The sequence below is a fragment of the Tinamus guttatus genome, unplaced genomic scaffold, assembly GCF_059628265.1.
Source record: "Tinamus guttatus ecotype Peru unplaced genomic scaffold, ASM5962826v1 Tinamus_guttatus_pri_ptg000368l, whole genome shotgun sequence".
Classification (NCBI taxonomy): domain Eukaryota; kingdom Metazoa; phylum Chordata; class Aves; order Tinamiformes; family Tinamidae; genus Tinamus; species Tinamus guttatus.
This window is the reverse complement of record NW_028288902.1, coordinates 2,892,011-2,905,100: the sequence shown is the minus strand read 5'-3', so window position 1 is coordinate 2,905,100 and position 13,090 is coordinate 2,892,011. Positions and strand designations below refer to the sequence as shown.

Genomic DNA, 13,090 nt, shown 5'->3' with positions numbered 1-13,090 from the left:
GGAGAGGGCCTTCTTGACTATCTAAGCAACAATTCCCTGTAGACTAATGTTAAGAACGTATTCCTATAATGTGCCTACAAACTGCCATAGTTAGAGAGATTCCTAGTGTCAAGCTTTCTCGTTCTGTTATTGCCCTAGCCATTAGGATACAACACTGCTCAACAGCTGTGTTTTCTCAGAAAATAGGGATATAGTTTTCATGCCCAAATAGTGGGTGTAGGTTAAAAATCTAAGGAAAAGGCGTCTGAGTGTTGCAACCTGTTTTATCACCTGATTTTCAGCATGTAACTTCCATTGAGAAGTCTGGCAATATATATATTTTTTTCTGTTTCCTGAAATTTGTATTAACCATGTTTGACTGTCCTTCCAGTCTTCAGAGATGATTTTACTGCTACACTCTTCTCAAGTTTGGTCTATGAAAAATACAAGGCTAAATAGTGCTCGGTGTATGGCAACGTTCTTGGCCATGCAGACTTCCCTGGAGCTGAACCAACCCTAGATCAATAATTGCACTGATCCTACAGAAAAGTATTGGTTAGGACACACATGAAATGAAGACTTCATAGTGAGGAACTCAGTTTTTCCTTTCCACTTTTCTTCTGTAATGAAATTTCAAGTTTTGAAAAACATTTTATTTTTAGGAAATGAATATCTGTGACTGTATGTTATATATATTATGTATATATTCTGTCTCTTTGCAGAACTAGAGACGTAAGCTGGTCTATGTGCAAGGTGAAAAGGCTCACCTTGGAGTGGCTGTAGCCTTTCAAAATTTAGAACTTCTGATTTACCAAATCCATTTCTTGTGCTAATCAACCTGTATTCCTTTACTGTATTCATGTATGTCATGAAAAGACTTAAAGTTTGTTGTAAAACAAAATACCTTTTTGTTTAATTTAAGTTGTGATAGAAAATCATTTTATATATCATTTTATATTTTGTGTATGAGAATTATACATGTGCGTAATGATAAAAATAGATCAATAGATCTATAAATAGATCTAAATTATCTAAAAGTATATCAATACAATAAGGTTCAACAATAAGTTGTCATGGAGAATTATTATCAAACACATGCTTGTCAGCGGAGACTCCCGGGCCTCTTGATTCAGTGGTATTTTCAGAAGCCGACATGTTTTTGGAATAGCAACAAGTTAGGAAGATGTGTCATTTCTACATAGCTATCTGGGTTGCCTGATAATCTGGTCTTCCTCAGCTGTGGCACACTCCAGTACAGCTGCAGAAAGTCTCAGAACAGGGAAAGAGAGCAGCAGACACTGTATTCTATAAGTAACCAAGACAGCATGAGCTCCCAGTAAGTACTTTTGTGCCTAAGGATTTTAACACAGTCTTGGCTACAGGGAACACTGAGTAGGAGTAGGAAGATGTCATTGTGTTCATATATGGGTAAAGTGGGACTATTTCTGAAATACAGTGTTTCTTCTGGTGACAGCACTTTTCAAAAGCAAAGGAAAAATCAGAGCTCAGAGAGGAGTGTGACAGTGATGCACAGTGTGTAAAAAATGTCCAGAAATTAGAAATTTAAGGAGTTTTGAGTAGGTCCACCACTGACATAGACATGTCTCAGACAGCTAGCTGCCACTGAGACATACCTTACTTAATTAGACGGTAAGATTCATCTTAATTAACCTGGGTGTCTGCATCTAAGCTATTTATCCAGGTACCTTTATAATCCCACTGACCCAAGTGATTCAATTAGTGGAGCTTAAGGCTGTTGTCCTGCCTGCTTGTTCTTATCTAGGAGCTGATTGAGGCAGTTTCAAGTTCATGCCTTAGGATCCATCTTAGAATAGATTAACAATTATGAAATTACGATGTAGGACAGGTACTACATGAGGCCTAACATCAGGCACCTAACTACCTATATTTTCAATGTTTTTTGCTAGCTTCCTGGTCAGCTTCATCACCAGCAGCAGGCTGCCCTCTGAAGTCTCCTTTGGTGGGTTGTTTTACACATGCAGTATTTAAGACAACCTGGTCACCCAGCTGATAATTAATTGCTGTGAAATCCACTAGGTGCCATCATATGTAAGATAAAGTGCTGTGTAGTTCAGTTTTGAATCTGAATTCTCTTTCTCAGTCACACCTAAAACCTGCAAGCAACATTACAGTCCCCTTCAGCCTTTAGAAAGGGCATCTTAATATTGTGCTTAGAGTTTTGTTCTTTTCAATTGCCTGTCTTCTCCCTACACATCTTCACTCTTGCCCTGACAGTTTAAAGGGAAGAGCAATATTGGTCCTATATGAATTTTCTGACTTCTCATTATCTCCTGTAACTAGCAGTTCTCTCTGAAGAGTCATCTGTCTTGGCTCTGCAAGAAATACAAAGAAGTCCCACATATATGTTTCTGAATGAGCCAATAAAAAAGGAAGTGGAAGGAAGTTTCTCCAGACAGGTTGATAATACATTTTCCTGGGAAAGGAATGTGGCTTAGTAAATTAACTTTGGAGCATTACCACAAGGTGGTACATTGAAATACAGAGGAATATTTGATAACAAATATTTGCTCCACAAAATGTGCAAGGGCACTACCTCTACAACTATAGAATATGAAGGAAGTTATGAACAGTAAATCATGTTCTCATTCGAACTGGTTGTCGGTAGCTAATTCTTCTAATACTTGTGTTTTCCTCATTTGTTTTCAGACTGGTTTGCTAAGGAAATGAGGCTTGTATGATTATATTCTCTATATGGATTAGTCTCAGTCTTTTACCCATCTCTCAGCTAATCATCTTCAACTATCTTTTGAACCCAATGGCAATCTCAAAAATATCTCAAAATATTTCAGTCTCAATCTCAAAAATATTTCTCAGAGGGTAGGAATCTGAAAGATACATTCCCATATTTTTCTGAGACACAGTGGTTAGGAATAGAGAAGAACCATCTAAGTTGGCACCTAGTCAAGGAAAAGCAGGTAGAAATCAGTATGTCTTGTTTGACACTAGTCAACTGATCAGTGATTGTGCGTGTCCCAGCCAGCCCATCAACACACACAATGCAGAATATTTACTGTCTCTGTTTGTTGAAAGGTCATGCTTGATGGAGAAGCTGAGGTTATTGTGATGGAGAGAAACACAGAAAATATATAGCAGAAATCCATAGGAACTGACATGAAACTAGCTAGTATTACTTTTATTATATTTCATATTGTATCATCATTTGCAGTGTCTTGGTGTTGATTTAAGGAAGTTAAACACTATAAAATGTGATTATAATTATCTAAAACCATACTTTTCTAAACTCACTTCTTCAACAGGTCAAATATAATGTCAAATATAATATTGATGAATACACGGAATAAAGCTAGAACAGTTATTAAGGAATTATGTGAATGGTGTAGTTTGATTTCTGGATGGTGACAATAACGCAGTAGAATTATCATTCGTACTCATTTTCAGTCTGAGTATAACCTAGATTGAAGAGGATCATTAAAGAACAACTGCTGGATTACAAGGAGTTACCCTAGAACATTCTGGCCCATGGTACGACTTCAACACACAGGGTTTTAGGAATTGAAATCTGTTTATTTTTTGTAAAACCTGTGATATAAGTAATTGTATAGCTGCTCTGATATGATTAGAGCATGCTAATCTGCTGCTCTAGTATGATTTAGTTTTTCACTCAAAACATAATTAACTAATTTGTGTTAATTAAACATAAATAATTAAATATTAAAGCATAGAAAAACGTTATTCATCAGCAACAAGGACATTCCTCATTGAATGTCCTTCCACCCAATGCTGTGGTAAGTTGTAGTCACAAATCCTCAATCCTAATACATTTTTGATAACACATAGATTTGGTGGGTTTGGGGTGGTTGCCATCATCCTTACTCAGATAAGATCTTAGCATGTTCAGCTAATATGTTAGAAATGCTTAAACTATGATTTTTTGTTTTTGTATTATTTGTTTTGCAGAATCATAGAGTAATTCATTTTAAAGGGGACAGGTGCAGGCCAATACCCTGCTGAAAGCTGGGCCAGCTTTGCTATTGCACTGAGTTATCTTTTATGTATTTTGCCTACCTGGAGGAGGCATGCAAAAAAGTAAATTTACATCTCTTCAGTAATCAGAGGAGAAAGGTTTTCCCCTCCAGGATTTCAGACTCTGAGTCATTCTGGGGAGAAGTTTACCACCATAAGAACTATAGATAAAACTAAGCTGAATAGCCTCCCAAGACTAAAATCAGCCATTGTTGATTTTTTTACTCTGAGAAAGTAATAACCCTAATTTACAGTTTATCCAGTAGTTTCCACCTTCTTGTCTCTTGGCACCATGTGTAGTACCTTAAAGAATTTGTCTACACTTAAAATTTACATAATTACTGACTCTCCCAAAAAGTCTTACCTCAGACATTCGTGGCATATGAACAGTTCTATCAGACATGGCCTTTTCAAGAATTTCTACCTGAATATTTTTAAAGCCTTGAAATTAATGTCCTTTAAGTTTATTGTTTACATCAATTAACGGTCTAACTAACAGGTCACCTACACACCGCAGTGCAAATTCAGTTGACATAGTGCTGTGCATTGCAAAATTATTTTATTATGCACTCGGATATAATTGTGAAACAGTAAGGGATATTCAGCATAATCTATCTATGATGAAAATTTTATTATAACTTTTTTACAGATTAATGACGAAAAGATACATATTTTTTTCTCTGAGTAGTATTTATATATTACTATATCTGTTGTGCTTCTGAAATGGATGTGTCATATGACAAAACCTTCTTTTTCCAATACAGGCAAATGGTTTAACTATGGAATTATCTTTCTGGTTTTAATCTTGGATCTAAATATGTGGAAGAACCAAATATTTTACAAACCTCATGAATATGGTCAATATATTGGTCCTGGACAGAAGATCTACACAGTGAAGGACTCAGAAAGCTTGAAAGATCTTAACAGGACTAAGTTATCTTGGGAATGGAGATCCAATAACACAAACCCGTTGACTAACAGGACCTATGCCGAAGGAGATATGTTCTTGCACAGCAGATACATAGGCTCTAGTCTTGATGTCAAATGCCTGGCTTTTATTCCAAGTCTGCTGGCTTTTGCATTGTTTGGTTTCTTCATCTGGTTCTTTGGGCGATTTCAGAAAACCGATCAAGGCATGGAGAATTTAGACAAATCATACACAAGAATGAAAAGAAAGTCACCATCAGATGTGGGGATGACACGAGAAAATACACAAGTGTTAGTAGAAGAACCATCAAATTTGCAAGAACCACATCTAGTATCCATAAAATCAGACTTAAGTGAAATTGTTTTTAATTCTTCTCTCCTCACTTCTGAAAACTTGAATGCACAACTGAATGAACAAGATAGCCCTTTGCAGCCAGTACCAGAGCCCTCTGCCCCTAAGAGTAATCCTGTGACCTAGAGCCTAATACCCAGGAAAATCAGTTTAAGTAAGCAGTTATTATAAGAATTCAGTTTTACCTTTTATAAGTTAAGATTTACATAGTGGTTAGAATAAGAAACTCAACCTATACCACAAAGGTGCTCAGCATGCTTTTTTCTAGGGATTTTGTTTTCTATTTGTATTATAGTACATGTGCCTACTGTATATCTAACATTCCTTTATAGATTGCTTCCCAAAATTGCACAAGCTATTTATTAATACATTACCTTAACTGTACAGTAGTGTATTAGATGATTACATGCAGGTATAAAATTCTACCGTGGTGGTGCCTTGAGACATTAAACTGTTTTTTAACTGAACACCAGATGTATAGCACAGTTCTAACCTATTTTGTGAAGTCTTTTTTTCTATATGGTTATTTCAAGTATCATTTGACATCTTACCAGAAGAGTTAAATGTAGTTATTTCTAAAGAAAGGTTTCTGTTAGGGCGTCACGTCTTGACTTTCTTGTTCACTCATGACTATGGAGTCAGTGACTTTGATGACCGCACTGCAGAGAAGCATGTTGATTACCTTTTAATTTTTGCTGGCTAGCTGCCAGACACAAATACAGATGCATTATGTGGTAAACAGTAGAGTGATAATATATCATGGGTCACTACTTATGAAAATATGACTTTCTCCATCAGTAATTGCAATTAGGTGATAATGCCTAATTATATTTTTCATAATTAAAGATAAACTGCTCTTTGATTAAAAATTCTGCCCTTCACCTTTTGGAAACAGAGGTGAAAATACAAAGTAGAAACAAATTTCTCCATCATTACACCAAACCTATGCAACATCAAAGGGCCAATGAAGTGATTACACTAATAGACAAAGAGCCTGTTAAATCCAGTATTTGTGCAACTAAGTGTAGATGCGGTCTGGGAATATGTGCTAGTGTGAAATACACCATACAGGTAGACACTCTAATTTCGCCAAAGATGGAAGAAATGTGCAGGGGTTTTCATTAGAGTGAATTAATAATGAATTGTATTGTATCCCTTTTTCCCTCCTTCATCCATTAACCATGAATGAGTGTAACTGGAAGCAAGAATGTGGTGCAGCATTTTTTTCTGCTTCTTTGAAGGGGGTATTGGAATATGAATTCCTCTGCTGTATGATCAGACTATATACAGTAAAGAAATTGCATATCTAAAATATCACAAAGACTCTGATTTTCCTCTAATTTAGTTCTATAAATTGTTGTTACAAGTTACTAAATAATAAGTCATTGTCATTTTTTTAAGTCTGAATTATTTCCCTGTCACTTCCTGGTATTGCTGTATTTTGTCTTTGTGACTTTTTTATCTCAGTTGTTTTGATCTATCTGCTTTTAAGTTTTCAGAATGCTGAATTTGGCTTGCATAAGAGAACTATGCATTTATTAACTGTCACTTGAGAGCCAATTTTAATAAACATCATTTGCCAATTATTTATTATAAGGCAGGAACATGCCCTGTTAGTTTGGGATTTTTTAAAACACTTTAGCCCTGCATTTAAAATTATTAGCCCTATTTAAAATTATAAATATTTCTGACACTAAAAATGATTGATAGCATCATAGTCAAAATCAAACATTTTGCTTATGGAATATTTAATATTTCATCAGAAAAAAAGCTCCCTTTTTTATCAGGCTAAATGCATATCTGTTAAAAATACACAGCTAAAAATAAAACTGTGACTGGTTTTGCCTACTGCAGCCTATAAATTTGTTCCATTGGCTTAAAATATGTTCAAAGTCAGACTATTAATTAGTTTTGGTAAAACACTGCGAACTCCTACCTGTACTGTATAGGAGATGATTGTACTGATGCTTGACTTTCAAACAGAATATGATTTAGAAAAGTAAGCACGTTTAGTAAGTAGTTACAGATATATATCTAATTAATTTTGCAAGTGTATGCTTCTCTGTGTGCTTTAGATACTCTAACCCAAATATCAGAAACCTCACATCAACACCCTTTTTTAGTATATGGGAGTGGTTAAATCTACTAATATGTAGGCAGAAAATTTGAGCCTTACTGCCTGAATGAATACATGACTGAGAAAACTCTTATTAAGCAAGTGATCTGCAGCTAAAATACTGTGACCTTACAATGAGTTCATTACAAAGTCATCCAAACCTGCATAAAAGAGAGGGGAATAAAAAGGAATCCTAGATTTGGTGTGAGTATTTAACTGAATGGCAAGAGAGAGTGTTTATATCCTGAATTCAGAAGAAGCCAAAAGACACTGTAGCCATTCACCATGGACAGCTTATCTCTAATCAAATGAGGAAAGACTCCTTTGTTGTGTAGGTGTCTCAAATGTAAACACAAAAAGAGATGGGAGAAGGAGCATTTCCATTTAAGCTTAAGTGAGTTTAAGTGAGAAGGCCAGTCTCACCCTGTTGTGAAATATGATGTAATGATTAACCAAAAATGATTCAGTGCCTTAGATGCTTATGTCTACAGTAGTAAAGCAGTGCAACTCAATGGAGATGAGTTTCTTGCTGGTGCTGAGGACCCAGTGACCACGCTTTATCTCTTCCATGGTTTTGCTTCACACTAGCCCTAGTCGGGTCCTACAAACTGATTGCCCATTCTTGTATACAATATGAATCAGTCAAATCTCATTTGGGTGGGAAGGACATACAGTGTGAAGTAGAGTGCAGTAAGCAGACACAATCATGTCTGTGCTCCTGAGCTGATCTAAGAGACGTTACTAATGTAGATTCATCCTCACTCTTCTCCTGAAGCAATTTGTCTTTCTCCAAGCTACGGGCCCAAGACCGGTTATCTGAAATACTCTTCCCCAAGCACACTCATGGTTTTTAATTGTTGTTCATAATTAACATTCTCAAATGTTTCCTTAACTCAAAACACTCCTGAAAACCTCTGCAATTTGTCATCCAGCATAACTTTGATGTGGATGGTTGATCTCTTTCTGAAATTTTAACTATCACACAAATTTTGTAATCTCTTTTTAATTCTTTTTTTCTGTGGAAGTTGGGAAATCCATGGAAGGGATTAAGCTTGAGGAGGTATCTACCACATAGTGCACAAATCTCCATTTTACTCTCTATGATAAACAATTTAACAGTTACCCTATGGCTGGTCTGTGCTTTGTCAGACATTGGACTTGGTACATTAGCTTTTTCTTTTGCATAGCTATACCATAAAGTGATGGATAATAGGTACTCTTTAAACATACAAAGAGGAGACATCTCTGGGTTAAGCACGTAAGCTCACAGGTACTTATAAACTGCTGTAGCATCCTCAACAATTACATCTGCTGAGAGGAAACAACACAGGCAACATAGAAGGTAAGCATGTTTATACGAAATGCCTTAAATATAGTCTTCATGTGTATGAAAACATTTGTGTACATCTAAAATCTAACTGTATACCATGTGTATGTGTATTAGGAGCCAAGGAATTGGTTGATTTCTTAGGAAAATTGCCAGTTCTCTGAAGCAGACAATTCACTACTGTTATCTCTGTTCCTTGTTGCTCTACGAATGCGTTCCAGGTTACTTCATTTCCTGTCTCTCCACTTCTGCAGCCTAGAAAGTACAAAGCCAAGAATATGTGATTGCATTACCCGCTTCCCCAAATCAAAGTGGTTCAATTTATGCAAAAAGTAAACTTGGTCTATTTTCAAGGCTTCTTTGCATCTGGTAACTGAGCTACCCTACCTAATCTGAGCTAACATACTGTATTACAATATGTCTAATTCTTCCTTTTCCTCCAGTGAATAGTTTCCATCATGACAACCAGCTGACAATGAAGAACAGACACCTCTCAGAGACTGGAAAGATCTGAAAGGTATCTGAATTCAGAAACTAGACTGGCAAATTCATTTACCCCCAAGTGCACAGGTTATGGCTTACTATTAAAAGTTGTAACAGATTTTTAACACACTATCCTTAATTTTAACAACCTCCTAGGAGTGGCTCAGTGGGAGAGAACTTTTTATTTCAGGCCATAAAGTTGAAGATAGTTAAGGTCTGAGCATTGCAGAGCATTGCAGCTTTTTAGGTTGCATTCAAAAGTAACTATGTTTGAGCAGATTGCAAGAACCATAAAAATTAGATAGGGCAAACAGTGAGTAAGCCCATAAAGTTGATTTACTCGCAGCTGTCCAGTGCAGCATATAGACAAACAACATATTTTATCAGACGTCGGATTCACTCTGTGCTTTGGACGTGGTGGTGACATGCAGGGTTTAAAACTGTTTATTAACAAGCAGTTTCAGTCGTTTCAGTCAAAACTATCCTGTAGGGAAGCTAGGCTTCCTGAACATGATGTGTTCTGTCATGGTGATGCCAAATACATAAATACATGATCAGGGACAGGCAGAAGAATGAGGTCTCCTCTGTGAGTTCCACAGCCCCAAGATGGCTTTGGGGGCTAACAAAGAACGTGTTATGTGAGTGTTTCAGAGGCAAATTAATTTAAATGGAAGTCTTGTTTCATGGGAAGCCTGGGAAAGAAAGAGACTGAGAATTACTCTAAATCTTTGCTATCTCCTTCCCATATTTAAGCAGAAACAGCAAGTTCCTGTTCCCAAATGTTCAAAGTCATCAGCTTCCTGATGACTTCTGGGTGAGTAACTTCTGGAGGGCTAAGTTTCCACACCATCTTACTTCCTTCCTAACAATTTCTTTGCATGGGGAATGTCAGCAACTATTCACTGTTGGGAGAAGGAGCTTGTTGTCCGAAGGGGAAGCAGAGAAGAGACCTATGAAGGCAAAACTACATCCGGATGGTAACCTCCCCAGAAACTCTTTACTGGCAAGAGGAATAGTATGAATCTAGCTGGTTTGCAAAGAAGAATCTAGTAGAATCAAATATTTTCAGAAATGAATGTTACAGCAGCAACATGGCCACACAGATACTTGTAATCTCACACTTTTTGCTTTGATATCTAGCAATTAGGGACTGCAGTAGAGCATCTTACCTGATTCCTGCAGGCAGGTTACCAATCTGGGTCTCATGATGCTTTGTGACATCTGGAGCACCTCTCTGCATATGGAATTTCTCCTACTCTTTCTTTTCTCTATTTTCCCTGCTCTTCCCCCTGAAGTCTCTTTGGTTCCTCTGTTTTTATTCTTTTCCATGCCTTTTTTATTTTTAGGGGCCTAAAACATAAATCACCCATCAAAGCCCCTAATTGCTATTACTGGTAAAATGACATCTGTACACAGGCTCTTCCCAGTCAAGGAGATTCTGCCAAAGAAACAACAGGTACCTTTTTGAAGGCAATTGCAATCTATGGAGAGAGTTAGTGTAAAAATGGTTGATTGCAATAGTATATGTCATATGCAGAAAGGTGTTTTATCATTCCAGGTTCATCCGTGGAGTTTTACAAAGCAATACTTGCAGACAGGATTATTTTTATGATTCATTGTTATATTTGTTCAAGAAGATGCATAACTTTGTAGCTTCCAAACCACCATAGCAATATATATGCTCTTACAAGTAACTTAGCATGCTCTTTGCTACATTCAATGGGCCAAATGAACATGATGGATATTTTTCTCAACTTTGCCTTAATTATAGCTGTTCAGTTCCTAGTTTAAAAAGGGCCTCGGTCTGTTTATGCCAAATAGTCCCAGTATGTCCTTCCCACCAGAGCTTCAGGCCTGTGGGTTTAAAAATTATGAGCAGGCTCCTTTCTTCTCTTCAAGCAAAAAAGCACTGCTGCTGTGGCTGGCCATATTGGGACTCCTACCTACTGCCAAGGAAAGGAGCAAGACAAACAGAGAAGAGCCATATCAATCAAAATATAAATGCAATATTTATTATTAAAAAGTCAGTATTGACTACATGTTGTTCCCTCCTTTCTGCAGAGGTAGTTTTAGTTGGAACTGTGTATTCTTATTTCCCCAGTTGTCAAATTCTTTTTTTTTAATCTTTTATTTTTCCTATAGAAACCACTTCTCCATTTTCTATTATTTAAATCTCTTTGATTCTCTACATTCTCAGAATTATCTTCAGTTTCCATTCCAGGTCTTTCTTTCCTCTCTACTTACAGCTCCTTCACTTTCATAATATCATAGATATTCAGATGGGGTGGGACCTCTGAGAGTCTCTAGTCCAACCTCTTGTACAAAGTAGGGTCAGGACTCAGTTCTAACCAAGTTGCTCAGGGCTTTATCTTGGCAAGTCTTGAAAACGTCAGAGGGTGGATACTGCAGAAGCTCCCTGAGCAGTCTTTTCCAAAACTTTTTCAAGATTGCTGGATAAATAGTGCCACTGGGTAAGAAGTGATTACCAATAATACTTGGTGAGGGAGAATGAGCAAGCTGTTTAAACCATGACTAGTGACAGAGTGTGAAGACAAAACTGTCAAGATGTGAACTCTGTGTTGAGGTACCATTTGCCCTGCCCCATGAGAATCAATCTGCACCAGCTCTCATTGGTGTGAGATGCACTATACTCTATGTTACATAGCCATAACTGACATCAGAAAAAAAAAAAGACATGTAAGAATTGAAAAAAAAAATCACAGTTTATTTGCGATGCTGAAGATAATTGTAATTATATTTCAGACTGATAAAACTAGTATCTGTTTATTGCCTGGTACTGTATTTGCATATTGAAGAAGTCAATTATCTCTTCAGTTTGCAACCCTTGGCTCATGTAATCAATTACCTTGAGTCAATGCTTAAAATTATTCATGAAAGAGTCATACTTCATTATAATGCTTCTAGAAGAAATAGTAGCATCCATTAAGAGATTATTACATTTTTGGAAATCCCATTTGGGGTGGTCAGCAGGAACATACTGAGCAGCTGAACTTAGGCATTGCTTGAGGAGTCACTAATCTATATATCCCTACTATGATCTTAACTGGAAAATCATTTACGCTAACTGAAATAAAGACTGCTTTCTTCTCACACTCTTACACTCTTACACTCCTATTGACTTTCCATCATGAGCCTCATGCATGTCTGCACACACAGACATGTGTTTGTCTGCTAATAGAAAAGCAGAATAGGAAAGGGAAAAAGGAGGAGAAGGAAAACCCGAATAGAAACCAATGCTTACATATAATGTGGATGAAGCCCAGTCTGGTTAGGACTTGGGACTAAGGAGCCTTTCTCTCAGCTGGACACAGTCAGAAGAAGATTGTCCTAATCCAAGTTCTTGGCCAGGAAGGTGTCAGATTATTAGAGAAATGTAAAAGGGTGACAGAGAGCTTAGCAGAAATGTGGAAGGTTTAAGAAGTAAAGAAGAGGATTGATGCACAAAGATCAAATAAATCAATACAATTTAATCAGCATTTGTGTCTTAAAACAGGAACTTATCTGAAGAGCTTGGGTAATTGTAAAGCACACAAAGTCAGGGGAATGCATTAATGGAAGACATGTTAAAAAAAGAGCTTTTTAAAAAGTATTGATGCCTTTTATATAGAGATAGATGTTGATGACGACTGCTTTTGAGACACTGAATTCCTTGCTGGCTTTTTGGTGGGAAGTTTCAAAGGGATATAAAGTGAGTCAATTAGCTGATGGCTGCTAAGTCTTTTGGACAACCAAATATATTCAAACATGGTCACAATTTCATTGTTTAATCATTTACAAAAACCATTAATGAGAATAAGTACACTTTGAGACAACAGCAGCTAGATTTGATACTTTAAAGAACTGCAGGGACTCCTGCTGT

The 13,090-nt window shown here is 36.8% G+C and overlaps 1 protein-coding gene across 1 annotated transcript in view; it reads left to right on the top strand.

Annotated features, from left to right (window-relative positions):
- Nucleotides 1–6,737, top strand: part of TMEM117 (transmembrane protein 117) — a 189,658-nt gene extending 182,921 nt beyond the window's left edge. Inside the window, exon 8 of the mRNA XM_088530378.1 lies at nt 4,770–6,737. Within this exon, the coding sequence (XP_088386504.1) occupies nt 4,770–5,410 (641 nt within the window). The 3' untranslated portion in view covers nt 5,411–6,737. The remainder of the gene's footprint in view (nt 1–4,769) is intronic.
- The last annotated feature ends 6,353 nt before the right edge of the window (nt 6,738–13,090 follow it).